Source organism: Melozone crissalis, unplaced genomic scaffold, assembly GCF_028551555.1.
Source record: "Melozone crissalis strain CALT ecotype California unplaced genomic scaffold, PUWL_Pcris_2 ptg000019l_1, whole genome shotgun sequence".
NCBI lineage: Eukaryota > Metazoa > Chordata > Aves > Passeriformes > Passerellidae > Melozone > Melozone crissalis.
In genome coordinates, this window is record NW_026535797.1 from 14,916,371 (window position 1) to 14,937,312 (window position 20,942).

The window sequence follows — 20,942 nt, forward strand, 5'->3', positions numbered from 1 at the left end:
AAGTATAATTTATTGTAAATGTTACATTAAAAGACTCATTTCTCAGGCAATTGGAATTAGTTTTTTTCAGAGACCAATGTTTTCTATGCACATTGCATAATCATTAGATTAAAAACCCAGTTTCTCCAGCTTCTAAAACAAACCATTTCTTTTGCATATTGAAAAGTTTTTAAGGGGTAACATCTTCAGAATAAGTGCGTGTTCATATTGTATTGCTTCTGAAATAGCTGGGAACAGTGATGGAAAATCACTAAGCTAGAAAGGATCATTTGTGAAATACACAGTACCTTAACACAAAGATGAAGAATAAACAACTTTTTCAATGGCCTGCATGCAGGGCCAGTTTGCAGCTGTGTGATGGTGGTGGTGCTTGATGGGTCAGGCATAACTTAATTACTGAATTTCTGCTTTGCAGAGGTTGCAACAGGAAAACATTTTTGGACTTGTCTGTTTTTGTTTGTCTCTCCCATAGAAAATGAAATACTTTGTCTGTATGTGTGAGCTATCCATGGTATGATGGCTCGTACCTCCCTGCTACAGCAGCCACTGCAAAGTGATTTTATTGTCCTCCGATCTACTGGAATAGTTTTTAACGTGTCTTTTGCTTTACCAGCTTTTTGCAGACCAACAAGTACCTCAGTGTTAATTTAGAATCTGCTAGTGAAGTGTGAGCATTTAGCAGTGTTAGAATTTTCAAGCTGGAATTAAAACTTGTTTCTTAACATATTTATTGACAGTGCTTTTATTGAATAAAGAAGAAACCACACACTTTGGGAAATGGTAATCTTTATTTATGGCTAAGATGGGAAAATGCAAATGAAGTGGTGAATTTTGTGATTAGAATTTTACAGAGCAGTCACTTACTATAATTACATGTTTTAGATCAGTGGAATTATCATGTTCTATTAACTGGATTGTTTCCTGACTTCTTGTAGGATTCTGAGTAACAACAAGATCTTGGGATTGAAGAATGGCTCTTTCTTCGGGCTGAGGTCCCTGGAGAGACTGTGAGTAACTGATCAGCCTTGCTCCACCTTCAATTAAGAGTCTTTGTACTTTAAATATAGAAACAAACGTCAGATAAGGAAGCTGAGATGTTCTGAGCTGTATTGCACAGTAGAGTTTCTAGGCAGTCATCAGGTTAAGAAACAGCCTAAAAATGAGTGCATGGGGATGGACGTGGAACATGCAGGAAAGCGCTGCCATCAATTTGGAACTAAAATAAACACCCAGTCAAAGCTTTGTACTGCACTATGTGCACTATCACAGCAAAGACTGCTACATGTAATGGTAACACTAATATACCTGACATGTAGTTTGGGTTATTTAACTCGTTGGTCTCCAATATTTTTATTTTACATCTATATAATTTTAATTTTTTTCTATATTTTAATTATAATATCAACAACTTAGCATTTATCACAGGAGCAAACAATGACTGATAAAGTTCCATGGCCATGTATTTCAAGCCAGTATTTGAAGGGGGAAGAGGAGCTCAGGAGCAGCTAATGAGTTATTCTCAGTCATTTGAGAATGATTGTGAACAAGCCTAAAGGACTATTTATATCTATAGGCAACTTCTGGTACCAGTACATCTAAAATGAGAAATTATGTCATGCCTATCTTACAGTATCTCCTGCAGCTTAAGCTAAATTACCCTTATACTGCTTTGTAAGAGTAGCTTTGTTATGTAGAAGTATTGATATAAAATTGTTGTTACATTCATGAATGCATGAATGTATTGTATGGGGTGTGAATATTTCCATATGCAAAGAAATTATGTATTAAAATCAACCTTAGCTAATATTTTTTACTATAAATGTGTGTGATATGCATGCTGTTTGTGGTTGTGGAACAAAGTGGGTAAGTATACCATACTAAGTTGAGTGTCCTAAATGTGGTTTCAAAATAAACAACTTATTTCAAGTTCTACAGCAATCCCTTTGAAGGATTTGGGTAAAGTGACTGTCAGAACATTTCTGCTGAGTAACATAACATTGTCTCTGCATGCAGTTATAGTTGTGTCAAATACTTTCAACAATCTATTAAATGATATGGAATATTAAGTAGTCTGGAATGAAGAGTGAGGTATTATTAACTAACTATTGTTATTTAATATTAGGATTAACAGTGATATGAGGTTTGTAAAAAAGTCTACAAATATTTTAGATGAAACAAAAACAATTTAGAACACAGAACAGAATTATAAATTTATTGCAAGGGAGATTAGTAAGTTAAATTCTCATGTAATGGAAGTAAATGCAATTAATGTAGTGTTTAGAATTAAAGGAAAACATTTCCTCTGAGGTTTTCTTAATGTTTAATTTACATTGGAGAATTATACTGAGTGTGTAGTTTTAAGAATTTTATTAGTTAAATAGTGGGAGAAATACTTGAGCCTGAGAAGACATTACAAACAAAACTAAGAGCAGTGAGAAAACAGAAAAACTGCCTTAAGTGTGTAGCCTCGAGTACCATCACAATCCAAACCATTCTATTTTCCTGTACTGATTTTTCACAACAATAAAATGAATATCATCTTCTCTGTTTATAATTCTGTTTGTCTATGGTGTTAATACAAAATCCATGAGTGGCCTGTGAATTGAAGACTGGAATTCAAGTGATGACATTCTCGTGATTCAGCTGCTCTGTTTCTGTTTCATTTGGGGCCACTCAAGGCCCATATGCTTCTTATCAATATCTGTGAAATCCCAGTTTCAGCTGCTGGGGCGAGAACAGCTGGAATAGCCTATTAGGAGGTGAGTGTGAATGAATTACAGCTGGATGAGTGCTCCTAGCTCTTGGACAAAGGTTTCCCCAGCTTTGCCTTTTGGACAGAACCTGATTCAGAGCAGTACTTCAGGTGCTCAACATGGAGAACTGTGGCAGCGACAGCTGTTGATGTTCATGACTTATCAAACGGACCAAGAGCTTCCATTCCTTGCCTGAAAGGAAGGACTGTGGCAGGGAAATCCAGCTTCCCTTAAAATAATGTTAAGTTTACAAGATTAGGTGCTTAGGAACATGGGTGTGCTGGAGTTAAGAATTACTCACTTAATTTGGCTTTACACTCCTTGTGGTCCTGTTCAGAAGAAAAAGTAATGTGAGTACCATAGAGGAAAGAAACATGTAAGTCAGGTTTTTTGGTTTTTTTTTTATGATTACCATGAGATCATGAGCTAGAAGAGTGCAAGATTACATGGAAAATGAAATCATTCCATGTCAAACTGGAAAAGAATAGAGAAGTAAAATTTCTGGAATTGAAAGGTGGAATTGAATGACTTGTATATTCTGGCTCTTCCCTGTTCTGGAGTGCTTAAACCCTCTTTTTGGGTAAAGAATGGTTTGAAGCACTACTCCAATAAGTGAGTGACAACTTTCCCCCTATTATTTTGTTTTTCAGTGCATGTCACAACAGGAATTGGATTACAGAAGTGTCAGTCTTCTCAAGTTCTGGTGATTTCTCAAGAGCATGTTACACTAGTGAGGTCCCTCACTGAGCAGTTGTCTCAAAGGGGGGCTCTCATTCTATCAAGCAAATAAAAAAAAGTTATTTACCCCTTAACTGTCCGTTCTGAGTAAGACAAAATTGATTTCCCTAAAACTTAGGCTATTGTAGAATTCTAATATTTTACCTGGATTATTTTTTTCAATTTTTTTTTCAGAAAATTGAGATTTTTTTTTCAACCATAACAAGAATAACAAGGTTAGCATTGCAGATTTTCTCAAACTGTGTTTCTGCTGTAGGAAACATGATACTACATTTTCAGAGGATAGAGCCAATAAACCAGGGAAAATATGTTTAGGGAAACAGTTACTTCCTGTTTAATAATTTAAGGATAGTATTATATTTAATAATAATCCATTAATATTAAAAATGAAATGTAATAATGTCTATTAAAATAATGATCAAAAGGCATGTATGAAATACTGATATTTTTACTGGGCATTTTGTAAAAATGCTTTGAAAAACACTGACTCACAAGGGTGCGCTTTCAGTTTTATGTATGTGTATGAACAGTGACTCATGAGTGATCCGTAGACGTGGCAATACCTTTCCATAGTTACAATTTTCTGAAATTAAGAAATTGCCATGTGCTGGTTTGGAAAGGTTGGCTCACAAATGTGACATGGCACCTGGGTCATGACGTGCCCCTGTGCCACTGAGTTTACACTGTAGAGACCAGAGGCATTCAGATGTGAAGATCATAACTTAAATACTGTGAAAGAACAAAAGTTTTCTGTAAACTTTTATTTTATACAGATATTATATGCTGGCCAGTTATATGGTCCTTTAGTTGGAATAAATCAGAAGTGTAGGTAAGGCTATAAATAAGCTTTTTTTGAAGCAAGTGTGGTAAAGGAATTGTTTGTTAAAATATGAAGAGCCATGTGGAATTTAACCAGAGGAGATCTACAGGCCATAAATTTTTTAAATGAGAATGCACACCTTGAACCCATTTCTGTGATACACCCTGTGGAGATGGCTAGCTTCACATTCAGGAGGCTGAGAATTCAGTTTGGGTCTGAAGCTGAGGGCAAAGACTTGACAGCTTGTAATGATTTCAGTTTCAGTGCCTTCCCTGTCTGCAGTCAGTGTTCTGCCTTCCCAGAACAGCAGGAGTTATAACAGAGATTTAAATAAGTTTTACTTATGCTCTAGGTACCATAAAACAAAGGAAAATGAAAGAGTGAAGTAGCCCTTTCAAGTAAGTCTCAGCAATCTGAAAACTCTCGTTTAGTGAAATATTTGGAGGGATCTGAACAACTGAATTGTCTGTGTGATTTGGTGGTGGAATTATTGCATAAACCGGAACAATATATTACATGGGAAAATCTCTGACAGTTTCCTCCTTTAAGAATTATTTTTATTTATTTATTTTTATTTTCTCAACATGGGGTTGAGCTTGCTATTACCCAAAGAATCATAGGCTAGTGCAGGTTACCAAGCTGCTTGCAGATGCCTTGTCATGGCAGTGTGGGGTATGGATGCTGCTGTGAAGCATTGCCATCCCCCTCAGTGTGCAGCACTGACAGTATTAGTGCCAGCTGTGGCAAGGCATTTTATGCCTGAGGATATTTGGCCAGCCATAGTCCATGGGATGCTTCTGGGGACAAAGACTGAGGTGACTGGGCCAGGTGCTCCAGCTGTGCTGGACCTAAAGCCAAGATCCAGACTAGGAAAAGAAATATTTTGCCCTCATCCTGGTGCCAGCTGGTGCAAAACAGTATGTCCTGCAGCTATTATCCACAGTGCTAATTTTCTTACTTTGCACAGCAGCCACTGCACCACAGTTGCCTGGACAGCCCTGCCCTGAGCTCTCTCCCCACGTTATCCCTCCTTTCGTGGCTTCCCTGCCGTGGGCTCCTGGTGCTCTGGGATTGAATGTGCACTTGGGATTTTCAGAAGTGGGTCTATGAGGTTGCTCTCTCTCTCTTTCATAACCAAATGGACTTTTTCATTAGGTTTATAGAAGCATTATACCTCTGAGACTGTTGCTCCTTTGTCCCAATGACTGAACCTCTGATGGGTTCAGAAGCTATTGGGAGGGAACCAGCAAATACAAATAAAGAAACATACACAAACAGACCGTGGTTGCATAAGCAGTTTCCTTGGGAAATCAGGATGAAAGATCACTAAGCAAGATTACACATATTTTTCCCAGTTGAGCCAGAAGAAAAGCATGCCAGGCACTAATAAGCAGCAGTGACTGTTTTACAGAAACTTGCTTTGTTACATTTTCTAGACAAAGAAAAATAGTGTTCAAGTATCTGTAAGAATTTAGGAATGAGTTTATTTTTTGATTTTATTTTTTTAGCGCTATACATGTGTCTTACTCTACCAGGCCTCACTTAGATTGTGTGTAGTTTTATTAAGTGCTGCTGTACAATCAAGTTCCACTCACATGTCAGTGCTGCACAGCCACATGTTGTCCTCAGTTATTATCAGGCAGGCCTAAAAGCTGCTTCCAATGGATTTCAGTGGGACATTCTCCAGCTATGTATTGTGGTGTAACAGAAGTAATAACACACTAAGTTGAGGGATGAAAAGGAATAAAAAGACAAGCATAAAAAATTAGACCATAGGAAAAACATGCTTTTAAGCAGTTGTTAAAAAAATTTGATATTTAGATTTTCTTTAACAAAATTCAAGTGATGGAAGTGTAAAACATGAAGGTTTGACATTTTTAACATGCAATTTACATTTTCTAAATTACTGTCCTCTTCATTTTTTTCCTGCCCATACATTTGAAATGTGCATGTGCACGCACACACATGAAGAAACAGATGTTCTTTGTAGGTACTGTGAAGAATTGGAAATATGCTCAAAGAAACTGTTAACAATTATACTTTCAACACATTGTGCATGACATCTTTAAAGTTAGAAACTTCATAGATTAAATTTAGAATATGTGTTCTTTTTTGGATTGTTGTAAAAATAGAAAAATACTGGTTATTATGAACTCACAATATTTCTGACTGACAGCCAGGATCCAGCTGTGCGACGTTTTTGGCTTATTTTTTCCCTTGAAGATCCTGCAGCTGAGGAGTGTGCCCCTAACTTTGTGCAAGCACTTTTAGCAAAAAATAAATTTATAAGCTTGGAGACCTCAAATGCCACTGAGCTGAGTGTTTAGAGAAATGCTGTGATGGTATTCAAGTAAAGGGCAATCTAAAAATCTGTTTCTTAGGGCTGTTTGTTGTGTAAATAGTCATAGTAAGAATAAAACTATTCCGTTTTATCAGGTTGTTGTATTTGGAGAAATATTGAGAAAGAAAACTCTCAAGCATCTGAAGTTGTCTTGCAGCTTTTTCTTGCATTTGAAATTCTGCATGGCTTTAGTAACTTTTCTAGGTCCAATTAATAATGATAGCAAACAAGTTATTTCTTTATTCTCAAAGAACAAAAGTACAGATCCTGCAATGATTATTTTTTCTTGTTTAGTAATATGTCTAGGACACCTGAGGAATTCCAAGTAGTTTTACATGTAAATTTTTTTACTGTGTTAGCTTGTAATTATTTACAAAAGCTCATTATGCTGCATTACTGTTTGAAGTGATTGATCATATTCTGCTAGATGCAGAAGGATGGGAATAGTTATGGGGAGTGATTTTTCTCCAGGAGCAAGACTCTGCTTTGTGCCTGTACTCTAAAATATACTGAAGATAATTCATGTTCCTCTTGGCAGTCATTGAACTTTGAGTTACCCTTTTGGTTTCAGTGCCAGAGGAAGGGTTTTTCTTTTTAATTATGATGATGCCAGTGTTTGCATGAGGCAGGAGATTTCCCTTTGTCAGTGCTTAACACGGCTAATGTAGCTGGCAGGTCGATAGTAATTGATAGATATGTTTGCAATATGGTCTGTACAAAGGCACTTGTAAATACTGAGCTTAAAAAACAAGGTTCTGAAAATTCCTGAATTACTGAAGTGAAGGTACCTTTTCATTCAGAGATGTGTCTATTGCAGATAATTGGTTTGGAGGGTTGGAGATACTCAGAAGATAAAGAGCTTTACAAGTACTGAAGGGAAAACAAGCCCAGTGAATTTGGCAGTGGACAGATCAGAAAGAGGAAAGAAAATAGTTATGCATATAATAATAATTTATCACCTAAAATTAGACTAGCTTCTATTCTAGTGAAATGAATGGTTTTTAAGGTTCATCCTAGAGCATGGAGAAAAGGAATTTCTAACAAGAAAGTTAGTGTTAAGCTAGTGAATTGGGCTGTATTCTTCAGAGTGTAATACACACACCTCCTTAGCTATCTCAGTTTTTCATTGGTAGTAAATGTCATGGTCAGCTGCTGTAAGCTTTTTCTCTGTTTTGTTTTATCATATCTCTGGATGAGAACCCAATTTCTTATCCATCCTAGGACTCCTGCATTTCCTTACACCAGTTTATCTTTGTGGTGGCTGCAGCCCAGGAATTTTGCCTCTCTTTGGTGCTTGGTTCTTTATCATTGTGATAATTTTGGTCACGTTACTCCATAATGCCAATGTCAGATATATTCTGGTACAGACAGAAGATAGAGATGTTCACTTATTTGAATGTGCTCTTTAAATATCTGACTTCATATACCTGTCAATGAAGACTGTAATGTATTACTGAATTACTGAAAAATAATTAAATGCATGTCAAAAAAAGAGTATTTTTACATAAAATCAATTTATTTCTACAAAATACATTTTCTATAAAATAATTTTAATATTTTAAAATATTAATGGCATGGATTGGTGACATTGGTATGAGCCTGACAGGAAACTGAGAGGAGATAGGAAAATGATCCTCATACAACCAGAGTACCTTCAGTTCCTCACTGCCAGGGTTTTTTTTTTTTAGCATCAAACAAGAGTTCCTCATTAACATTTACAATATTTGAATTATATCTTGTAAATCATTCAAAACCACAAATTTAGTAATTGCAAATAAAATTTAATGTTACGATGTGAAGTTTCCCTTATCACTTAATTAGCTAGAATTATCTAATTATTTCTAACTGACTGTTTAAGTCAAACAAAGTTTTTACCCAACCATATTTATTTATTGACGGATTTCATTTGTCATTATCTGATGTCAAAGATAAGGTGTTATGTTTCAGGCATTCAATTAAAAGTACAGCTTTTTAGCTTCTATGTCTTTTACTTGAAAACAATTCTTATTCATCATAAAGGACTTTGTATAAATAGAGAATTTTATGCATACTGTAGCAAATGGTTAGGTAATACAATATTTATATGTTGATATTAAACAAGACAATCTTTAGAAAGAAGAAAATCTGTGAACAAAAAGGCTTTTATTTGAGACAAGTGATTGGAAATCAAGGATTGTCTCATTTTAGAGTTTTGAAAAATTTTCATTCAGTTTTTGTCTCATCACTTGATCTTTCTCTACCTCTCTGTTTTTTATCTGTATTGCTTATTTAATATCTCCAAATCCAGTGATACTGAGATGTCTCAGGTTATCAGGAAAGAGAAAGCAAGAAAAAGTACATTGGGGTTTGTGTAATGCCATTTATTTTACATTTCTACCTTATGTGAAGTCATTTTTGTACATTCCTGCCCTGAGTGGGAAGAAACCTTAATGGGCACAAGTACAAAAGTGCAGATAGAGATTACTGATGCTTGTTGAAAATACCTGCCCATAAGCAGGTAAAGACAGCAAGAGGCAACAGCAGACCTAAGGAACCTTGGAAAATATCATGGACCTGGACTTGTTGTTCCTCGCTGTAGTTGAAGGAGTATAGGGTAAATTACTTTTCAAAGTAAGTATAATTTTGCTGCAGGCAGTGTTTTAATGAATTGTACAGGAGGAGAGTATCTAATTTGCTATCATTGCATATAAATTTTGAGAAACCAGAGAAGGAGAAACATCAATGTCACAAGTCAAACTGGGCAAACTTAATTAAAAATTGCTTTTTCCTTTTAATTCTGTGGTCCTTAATGGATATCTTTATTCTGTTCTATGAATAACAGTAAGTTACTCATTTAGTAGTGCAAAAACAGAGTATTTTTTTGACAATGGCCTCCCTAAAAGCAAATTAAAGGAAAACCACCAACCAAAAAAGCAACCTACCCAAACTCTAAGTGCCAGAATCCATTACGTTCTAGTGTGCAGTATCAAAGAATGATGTAGCGTTCTATCAGGAATTGTAAAACTTTTGCTGTTTTTAATATGACTGTCAGAAACAGAGGACTTAGAAATTAAAAGTAAAATTACATTACCCTCTTTCTAACAGGTTGTATGTACTGTAAGTCTTACAAGCCTGAAGTATCTATCAAAGCACTTGTAATACAGTGTGACAGGAAGGTAATGCATCTTTTTCCTCTATTCATTTGTTATTTGCCAGTACAAAGTCACAATACAGACTATTAGATGTCACATACATTATATTTCACAGGATGAGACAACAAGAAAATAACCTGTATGTCTATTGCTGTAGAGTTGCTATGCTGTAATGTGCAAAAAACAGCAGTAATTTTAGAAAAAGAGGATGTTTTCTTGGGGATATTACAGTGCTGTTTAAAAATAGCAATAATTAGCTCTGAAAAACAGGTTAGTAAATCAATCCCATTGTTCCTGGTACAAGGGTCCAGAACCAAGTGTGATTTTCATCTTTTCTTTATACCTTAAGCCTGTTTTTTTTTTTGCCTGCTAAACTGCCACATTAATTTGTCTGTTTCTGTGGTATATTTGTTTCCCCCTGGAAACAGCAGGGGCTGCCAGGCCACATCTTTGCTCTTAATTCCATGGTAGTATTTAATGTAGTGAGGTCTGAGAGCTGCTCAGTGCTGCCTTCCCTCGCAGGTGCTGCTCGTGGGGTGACAGGACTTGTGTCATTCTGAATGCACTGCTGAGATGGCCTTCCTCTGCTTCTGGCATGGAGCTGTGCTTTCAGCTTGGGCACAAAATTTCCAGCTGCTGGCGCAGACATGGCATAGCAGCAGTGTTTCAGATGTCAGTGGTTTGCCAGGCTGCATCGATGGACTTTTGAGTGTAACTGTTTGCAAAACAGGGTTCTGTTGGAAAGGTGAGCATGGCAAAATAAAAATATTCAGCAGGGGACACAGCAGTTTCACAGGACCATTTTTATCATAGGCACCAGTGTTTCATTGGAACTGATTTACAGTCACAAAATATAGAATCTTTTTTGATTGACAAAGCTAAAGAATACCACTTAGGAATGGTGCAAGCTGTGTTTCTATAAACAAGCACAGACTGGTTGAAACAGTAGGAAAAACAGAAATGTGGTCTTAGGCCAGTTTGTATGAAGTCAGAAAAGTGTTCTGGGAAGCCAAGCTGATAAAAATTAGTGTTAGTTCATCAACAACTGAGCATGTCTTGTGAAGGCAACTGTGAGGTGAATTGGTAGCTGAATCCTTTTATTCAGTATGTGGTTTTGATTCCTCAGCTGTAGGCTATTGGTGGAATAACCCTCTCAAACTCCAGAAAACACTGTATATTAGTTGTATTCAGATGCAATGTGGTCTTTAACATGTTTATGTTCAAGAAGACCAGAAAGTTGCCTCACCCTGGTAGTGTCCATACATAAAATGTGAGACGCCTCAAGTTCTGACTAGGGACATCTCAACATCATGGTGATGTTGGGTAACTGAGGATCCAAAGAGAAACTCCAAACTCAATCCTTCCCTCCCAGAGAGTTTTCTGGGCCCTACTGATAACTTTTCTTTTTGTCTCTCCACTTCTGACTTGATACCAATTGACAGACAGTTCTCAATTGCTTACTTATAAGGACAAAACCCCCTGTGTATATAAGTTATTGTCTGCCAAAAGTGCATGTCTGTAGATGAGGCTGGGAGATCTCAGATGAAAACATGCTATTTCTCATTCATATCATGCTGGTCTGTAAATGCTCCAAGGGTACCAATGACCCTGGGAGCTTGCTGCCCTCCAAACTTGTGGGGATTTCTGCAGAAAGCACGGCTTGTTCTCTGGGCGCTTGTGCTTCGCCAATAATCTCTGAGAAGGCAAAAAAAAAACCAAGTGGAATTGAAAAGGAATGGAAAGAAGGGCTATGGTTTATGCCAGTTTAGTTTAAAGAAAAAAAAATCCCCAAAATGAGTTGTCTGAAGTAGTTAGTAAAGCTGATGTAATATAACAGCTGTGGGCAGTTTTTCTCCCCACTTGTTAATATAGACAGAATTGATTAGTTGGGTGTAGTGTAGTGCTGCGTGTGTCAAGTAGGTACAAAATGGTTGTTCTCACGAGAAAATTGCATGCAGACTTAGCACATGATAAGCTGTCTTGTGTTAACACAAATTGCCTCGTTCTTGAAATGGAAAGTGACTGGGAGAGCTATAGAGGATGTTTGTATAGTCTGAGCTATGCACATATTCTGTGAAAAAAAAAAAAAGAATTACAAAATTCCACTATGTGCTGCTTTTGAAAGTGTTTTGCTGAGGAGAATACAGAGAGAAACATTGTGCTGAAATAAAATGGATATTTTTGTTTGCTTGTTAACTTGAAAAAATGAAATAAAATTGCTATGTGCAATGGTAATGAGATTTATCTGATAAAAATAAGTGGTTTAAGTTAAAAATAAGCCACTTGAGTTAGCATAATGCAAGAAACTTGTTGAAGCAGAAGAAAAATGTATTTATCATGCCCTTATAACCCAGGAAACTGCCAAAGGGGCAACTTGAATCTCTTAAAGTCAATTAATCTCTATCTATGAAAAATATGAAAGGTATTAAATCAGGAAAAATGTTAGCTGTAGGTGCCTGTGAAAGCCAAATTTATTAAAAAGCATACCCTCAGCCATAACTGTAACACTTCTGCCATAATGCTGCAATTAATGGCCAATGAAAGAAAGTTTTACCGCTAATGTATGTACTCAGACACACGGTACATTTATTACTTTCACCAATTGTGTTTTACCTTTTTTTTTTTTTGCATTCAGTATTCCCATTTGTTTGTTCATGCAAAGTAAGTTAATACTTTTTTAAAGACCTTAAAGACATGCTTTTCAGCTGAAAGGGCAGTGTAAAGTACATTGTGTTCAGAACAAAACGGTGTTTTATGTACTATGTCAGCAGCTAAATTGAGAATTTGATGCTTTTTTCCTTTTTGTGCCATTAATTGCTTTTAGGTATTTCCGAGAAGTGCGAGTGCCTCACCAGGGACAATTCTCCCATTTGAGTGAACTTTAAATACTGTATTAAGCTTTCCTACTGTACAGAGTTATGTGAACTTACAAAAATATTTAGGAATGTAAGACCAGAATGGGTTGCAGCCAGCCTGGTCTTACAGGCACAAAAGAAGAAATTGTACTGGAACACAGGTTGGGTTTTTTGCTGTATTTTTATGTGTCTTTGCCACTGTAACCAATAAATCCTCATCAGCCATTCTGACAGTTCCCTTAGCCATGACTGTGCCAGCAAGGTGCACCAACACAGGCACTGACTCTTCAGTACTGGACTAGAGCAGGTCACCAGTGTAAACTATCCAATACACCCTCGTTTAGCCTTTTTTAGCAAAACAGCGGGAGCAGAGGAAACTCCTGAAACCATGTTCTGCATCAAACAATAAATAAATAAATAAATGTTGCTGGTCTTGGAAGATAGCTGGGGAGGATTCAGCTCTGGGGTATGCAAAAATTTGTGTCACAATCTGCAGTTTCTATCTCTAGTAAGTTATATTCATGCATAAACAATATCAAACTGGACAAATATTTTAAGGCTGCTCCAAATATTTATTTCTACTTTTTCTTATCTATGATCTAAATGTACTCATAGCCTATTTTTAGCCATATGATTTTATAATATTGCTATCCTTTAATTTATACTAATCCTTTTCTCTTTGTAGGGTTCACCATTTATAAACAGTGATGTAATACTCACTTTCATCATCTAGCAAGCCAAAAATATGATAATCTCTTAGTGACATCATGAAAGTAACCATGAATTGTACATATCTTTAAAAAAATTATGAGCACAATGCCTGAAGTATCTAAAAGTAAGATTATTATCTGCAAAGATTTATTTTATACACAACGGCAATGTAATCTCTTTATAGTCTAAAAAATTGATTTTAATCCAGTTAATTGAATATTCAGAGAAGTACAATTTCAGCTTAGTTTAGCATTCAGAAATGATGTTCATGTTGTAAAACTGATACAGTTGAGTATAGAAAAGGCCCCTCTGCACCCCTTTACATGCAGTAAATAAATATCCTTGGGAAATTCACTGTGATTTTAGGGCTTAGGAAGTCTGTACAAAGCTGCTTTCTCTGCTCTTGCATAACAAGCCAGCACTGACCAAATGGTTACTTAAAGAATCTCAGTGAAAATTTAAAGCTTCCTCCTGAGGACATTGAATCGATTCCTACTTTCCGTCCTATTTTTATTTTTGTTGTCCCTGTTTTCAGGTTGAGTGCTGGATGGGTGGGGGTGTTCCTTTTTTTCTTGCCCTCTTGAGAACTGAGAATTCAGTAAATTGAACTTTTTTCTCCCCTTTTTTCCCCTAAGCTCAGTCATCTGCACAGAGGGTAAAATACAGACATTTTGTTACAGGTTTTCTCTCTTGATTTTCTTGCCTTCAGGTGTTTGCGTAGCAGTCTGTGATGATTACTTTGTATTTTATTTGTGTAAACAAATTAAATGTCTTTCACTTGGAACAGAAATGAGAGATTTCACTCATTTTTCCCCATTGACTATGTTATTGCACAGCAGCTGCTCCCTGGTTTCATAGAGCTATCCACTCATGTATTCAGACTCTGCATTATTGTAAGATGAGAAAATTCATCTTAGCTAATAGTTCTGACATAACTTCTCCTTCATTCATTAATTTCCTACCTTTCTACCTTGCCTTGTTCAAATCTTTGATAAGCAGTGACAATGAAAGGAAAAACATAGAACAAAAGAGTGTGAGCGAGTGTGAGTAGTGTGCAAGGGAGTGAGTGTGAGTAGTGTGCAAGAGTGTGCCAAGTGTTCCTGCTCATTCCCAGGTGTGCCTGAGTTCAATTTTAACAGGGGGTCCCTAGATTCAGATCTATGTCTATATGCACAGTGTTCTTGCAGTAAGTGCACAGATCTGTGGCTTTCTTGGCTCAACTAACTCATGGTTTGTGTTCTGAGTGCACATTAGGAAGAAAAAATAGACTGTGGAAAAATGTACTAGGCATTAAATAGGTCAATAATATATAATGTGCATTTCTGTTAATTGATGTGGCCAATGTACAGTGTAATAGCTGCAAAGGAGCTGTTGTGGTGCATGCTGTGACGACATTAAAACAATACACAATATTAATTTAAATTCTAATAAGTCCTTTAACATACAGCAGTATTGGATCCAAGACTATCTCTATGATTTCCCTGTCTAAAAGGGACAAGCTGTATGATTTAATTTCTACAATATTAATAGAAAAGAAATGATAATATTCTAGTGTATGGACTAAACAATATGTTTAGTATACATCATGTTTTTGTGTCGTGTAACCCGAGTTTATTTTAGGTTAAAGAAAATTGAATAATCTTTGTGCTTTTAGTAGGAGCATCTAAATAGCAGTTCCTTATAGTACAGTGCTGATAACTACTTTGAAGGGTCTTTGCTGATTAAAAAGCAGTTGTGCATGATTCTTTTAAACAACTCTATACTTGCCTGTGTAATCTAATGACTTTTGGTCCACTTCTCCCACAAATCTGTAAAAGCTTTTTCATTTGAAAATTCTTTAATAAAAGAACGAGGATTTATTGCTCACAAAGGTGAGCTAAGCCAAGTTTCATTTCTTCAGCCCACCTAATGTCTCTCAGCAGCACTCGTGGCTCTGCTGTGTCTCCACGTTGTTACAGAGGTGCTGTTCCCCAATGTTCATCTCTTTTTCACAGGAGCAGCCAATGTCTCTGGAGAAAATACAGTATGCCACTGAGCAGCTATTTCATTAGCAGGCATTTTAGGGAAAAAAAAGTAGGTGCAGGCTGGGAAATGAAACTCAGCCTGATGCCTACAAAGAATGTAGAGGCATAATTTATGAAGGCTGTGTGCTGGACACATGCGAGCGTGAACCCTCGGGGCTCTGGGCTCAGGCCAACCTACACAAAAGCTGGTACAGGTATGGCATTGTTGCTGCTCTGCTGCAGCTCATGGAGCTTGGGCTGTGCCAGGCTTTCTTTTGCTAAATGAACCTGGGGAATTCATTTCTTTAAATACTTGGTGTGTCATAGTGAGGTTGAGGTTCAGTTGGCTAAAACCCTAGCATTTTTAATGAACTGTAGAGCATTAGCTGTGTGATTTCTATTTATTTATTTAAATGCTTGCATGTTTTAGAGTTTTTGCATATGTTGCTGTAGTGTGCTGTTTAAGCCACTGGTGGTACACTATGAAGACCCATTGATTGCCCCATTTTCTTGGTATGTTAGTTGTATCTAAAAGCAGATGTGGATACTGTTTTCATTAAGTAGGTTTAAAGAAAACTTACTATTTACAAAATTGCTGGGAAGGATAAACAACATTTACACTATTTTGTGATCCTCAGTCAGATTTCCATGAAATGCACATTTTTGGAATCCAAAGCTTTTCTAATGACCTATTAAATAATTGTGTAGTTCAACATTTAAAAGATGATATTTGAAAAACAAACCCTAATGAAGTGTGGTGAGCCAGCAAAAAGCAGATGGGATCATGCACAGTATTAGTGGTCTTGCAGAATGACTGAATGAGCCTTTTATACTAGTTACAGATTTTACTGTCAAACTTTAGTACTGGGCTAATGTTAGAAAAGTAAACTGTGAGAGCAGCTGCTGTTCACTTTCCTGCTTCAATCAGGCTGGAGGCAAACTAGAAATGGTATTTCTCTTGTTTCAATATTGAGATAGTAGTAGATTTCTAACTTAGAGCTACACAAGTGCACTGTTTATATCGGTTGCTAGGATAAATTAACATAAAAATTAACTGATAGATCAGAACAATACTGGCAGTTTGGCAGTGTTGGTTCTGCATGCAATTACCTTTCATTTCCCATTGAATTTTCAGGCTCCTGTGTGTGACAGAGTATGGGTTCAAAGAAATTAAAAGAGAGAGTGCATGTGCAAGTATGTATAATATCAGTGCCAATATGCCAGCAGTGAGCCTGAAGGAAAGCAGCCTCACTGCTCCACCACTCACCCAGAAAGTTAGCAGAACTTTCAATCAGCCAATTACCCAGCAAGCTATCTACATCCTCCAGTGCTAAAAGGCAAAGCAATTTGGTTTTGTTCTTTACTGACCTTTCTCTTTTGCATGTCAGCTATTTTGTGCATTTTTTGTATGTTAAATTTGGGATTGTGTAAGCTTTATTTTTTGGGCTTATTTGCTTGTATCTTCCTAAACATATACTTATTTCATTTTATTATATTGCTGAAAACAATTTCTAGGTGTTACTACTGTTATACTGAAGTGTACCCATAAGTACTTTAAAGTACTTTAAAGAAGACTTTATGCAATTAAATTGAATGTGACTGCCTTGCTTCTTGGTTTTTCATCCTAACCACATCACAGAAAGGAATTCAGGGAATAGTCTAAGAGAAGAGTGATAGAAACAAATATGAGGCACTGCTGCAGGTCTTTATCCTCTGTCCCCTCTTTGCTCTCTTCTCTACTCTCAGAGACAGAGGCAAAGGAAGCGATTTGAGCTTTGCATGCCTTGCACAGGAAGGTTACAGTTCTGCCAAGGAAAATATCCCTCTATGTTCACTACCCCCTGATGATTTGGGCTGCCTGTTTCCAGATTGTTTGCAGGTAATGTTTAATTAGTGATTGTCATAGTGAAATTGATTAACTGTTGCCAGAGCCAAAGAACTATCATTTTTTTAATCCTGAAGAAGATTCTCTGGAGTCCAGTCTATTCTTGGTATAACATGATTTTCATCAGCAAAATGTACATCAGGAATCATTTGATCTGCATGATTTTTGCTTGGAATAATGCTCAGCAGTTCAGTTTCTACACATCTCCTATACTTTTGGATTACTTTTCTTTTTTTCTTTTTTTTTTAGATAATTTGTACCATTATAAATCTGAGTACCCATTCTTGGTTTTCTTGGTTGAAAGATGAGTACAGGTTGTAAATTTTTTTTGAGGAAAAATGATCTAATTTGCCGCACCACAGAACTCTTTCTAAATATGTTTTATGCCCTATTTTTATGGCTGTTTGATAGAATTGTATATTTTATTTTCCTTGGATGGAATAGATATTGTCATTAAAATAGTAGCGTTGCCACTTCAGGCAAATGTAGCATCACAAAGACTATTTGTACAAAAATTTTCTTTAAAATCTTCTAAAATGTGGACTTATTTCTCCAATGAAACACTTAAAAGGTTGAAAGTTTAATTTTGTGTTTTGTTTTTTTTTCTTGCCATAAGCAGAAATCTCTTCTTAGAGCTTAGTACAGATTTGTTCTAATTCTGTGGTTTTAATCTCTGGTGTGAATAGTTTCATCAGATCTTTTGGTTATTGCGTGATTCATTTTAGGTTAAGCCAGGGGTTAACTACTTATAGAGGTTAGTTAAAAAGCAGATGGGTTCTTTCTGAGGACAAATGTGCTTTGGCCAAGATTTTAAAGAAATCATGCAAAATTGGGATTTACATCCATTCCCCTCTCCTCCCTGAACACTTACGTTAAGATTTGAAATATTCAGACTTGAAATCTGGCAGAAATTTGTCCCTATTTCAGATGGGATCTTGCACAGTTCAGTAATCTGTTTCCATTTGGCTGAGATGCAAGTTTTTAAACAAAGTGGACTTGGTACATTATTTGTGTGTGTATGATATATAAACTGTGAAAATTCCCAGTAAAAGTCTCTATTGCAGTACCTTGCTAGATTCATGTGGATAAAGAAAGTAAAATAAAGGAGTTCAAAGACATTTACAGGGCTCAGGACCATAATTAACATAGTCCAAGTGAATGAAATAATGGATGGAAGAATTCTAACTGCATTCATTGGGGACTGAGTATGAGAATTCTGATTACCAGTTCTGTGTTCATGATGATGGAGTTAATAATCAGTGGCTTAGTATGCCTAAAAGTGAGTATCTAAAAGCTGTACAGTGAACTAAATATAAAACAGTAAAAAAGTTTCACCTGAAATGCTAATATCTTAGTGTCACTTAAAAAAGGGTAATTTTGCAAAAGTATAAAAACTTTGAATGAAGCCAATCAGGCCAAAAAATAATTGTTCTTAAGATTTATAAAAATGAGGACAGAAAGGTAAAAAACAGAAACATAAAATAATGTTGTATGTCAGATTTTGGTCTTATGGAAAGAAAAAAGTTTCTGTTTCAGTTCTGAATGACCTATTAGAGCTTAGCAATACAAGCATTAATTGCTAAAATAATTATTTTACTACAAGGAAGTCGGATTAGGTGATCTTAGCAGAATGAATTGAAAAATAGTATGCATTAGCTGAGAGAAAAAAAATAATTGGACTGTAGAATTATCTGCCTTTTCATATTTATTTTACTTGTTAAAAGATTGTTAAGAAATAATGTTTTAAGGGTTACCATGGCTGTAGGCTATAGAATGTCATCATTAAGAATCCAGACATTTTCCTTATGGTGGTGTATCAAATACCTGATACTGACAAATATCAAATATGCTCCCTTTTTTTTCTCAGAAATCCAGGTGTCATAACGGCACTGCTCTTACTGTTTCCAGAATGCTTCTGTATAGCTGTCAACTTGATGGTCTTTGCACATGTTAGATGTGGGCATGAGCATGTCAATAAATTTTGTATAATCCTGTGGAACACTTTATAATAGAATAGAATATGAAGCAAAGTAAGCTTATATTGAGTCAGAATTTGGAGTGCATTATTGAACAAACTTAAATTTGCATTTTGCCTGTCTTCCCTGTTGCTGCTAAGTTGCATACTTTTGAGACTGATATTCATTGTGTATGGTCAATCTCAATGGAGCTGTTAGATACTGTGAGTGTGAAAATTTGTAGGCAGATTCATAGTACCCATTATTAATCTCTAAGTCTGACATGGCACAGATGTGGTCATTTGGTAAAAAAATTTTCTATCTTCCTGAGGCCAATAGTGAGGTAATTATCTAAGGATAATATAGAGAACTTTCTTGACAAACAGTTCTGAGGAATGAAAGTCAAACAGAGAACACGAAATATTTTACTAATAAAGGGACACTAGCTTTGGATTTATTATAATAAGCTTGACAGAGTTAGAAATGAATGTCTAGGAAGACCGTCTATTTTATCAGGGTTTGCAGAGCAATACCTTCTGAGCTTCTCAGCTGCACTGGAGTGTCACAGCACTGAGCCAAGCAGCACATTACCCAGTCTGAGGGAAGCGGGCGTGCTCAGCTGAGCTGGAGAGGAAGGTGATCTTTGTAGATGTAATAATAACACTTACAGCTCTCTGGCTATGCTCCCTGCTTCTAAAAAAGATTTTTGGAAATGGTAAAAAAGAAGATGAATGTAGGAGAAGGATAAATGGAGTATGAAATTAAATAAAAATCCAGGTGGAGAAAGCAGGGTTGGAAAATGTCTGTTGGTACCACAGTGGATATGAGTTGGGAAGATGCAAATACAGGATACCTGTGACCAAGTGTTGGGATGGTGGTACTTCCACAGGGAAGGTAGAGAGTACCAAAGAGGTGCTGAAAAAGGAGGAAAATTCATTGTTCTGACCTGGTCAAACCATCAGGCATGTGGTGTTACTTGCAGGGCTGACTAGGCCTGGCTGAGGACACTGGTGGACACCTATGTTTATGTGTATGTTTTATGTTCCTTATCCCTGGAATGGCTGGTGCATCCTGCAGACGGAGTCACGTGCTCCTCACAGTGAGGAGGAAAAAGGAATAATTCACGTTGTTTAAAAATAACATTCTTCAGCTACACGTTGCAGGGCACCTTAAGGGGAAATTGGCAATGAGTTAATGATCTGGGCTGTATTGGAAACAATTATTTAGGAGTGTCTTGGGGGCAAAAAATCAAACTAAAACCTGTAATTCCTCTGCAGGATAAAGCTTACACAATTTGCTGCTTCATTGCAAAACATTTCTTTTGCGCAACTATGCCAGAGGTGTCTTACGTACTAATACATGTAGCTCATTCCTCCCTCAGTCTGATACCAGCTTGGGTAGGTCGTTTGCTGAGGGGTTTCTGATGGCTGCCTGTCTTCTGTATAAAAATCTGTGATTTTTGCTAGGCAAAGGGACAAATGTAAGAACACCTGGAAAGTCAAGTGGGTCTTTCTCACCACAGAAGGAAATGAAAAAGAAAAGAGCAGCAAAAAGCCCTTCACCTTTCCAGTGAAAATAAAGTAATAGAATGGGAGATGCCAACATCACCCAGTTTCTGAGACATCCTTGTTATGCCTGCTCTGAAAGAGATGTCTCCACCTTCAAAATATAGCAGCCTCTAGCAAATCTGGAGTATAACCTGCACCAGAAAAACTGATCATAACGGAAAAAAATCAATTAATTCTTAAAA

At 36.5% G+C, this 20,942-nt stretch overlaps 1 protein-coding gene across 1 annotated transcript in view; it reads left to right on the forward strand.

The window, feature by feature from the left end:
• Positions 1-20,942, forward strand: part of ADGRA1 (adhesion G protein-coupled receptor A1) — a 253,397-nt gene that overhangs the window by 40,384 nt on the left and 192,071 nt on the right. Inside the window, exon 2 of the mRNA XM_054277071.1 lies at positions 936-1,007. Within this exon, the coding sequence (XP_054133046.1) occupies positions 936-1,007 (72 nt within the window). The remainder of the gene's footprint in view (positions 1-935; positions 1,008-20,942) is intronic.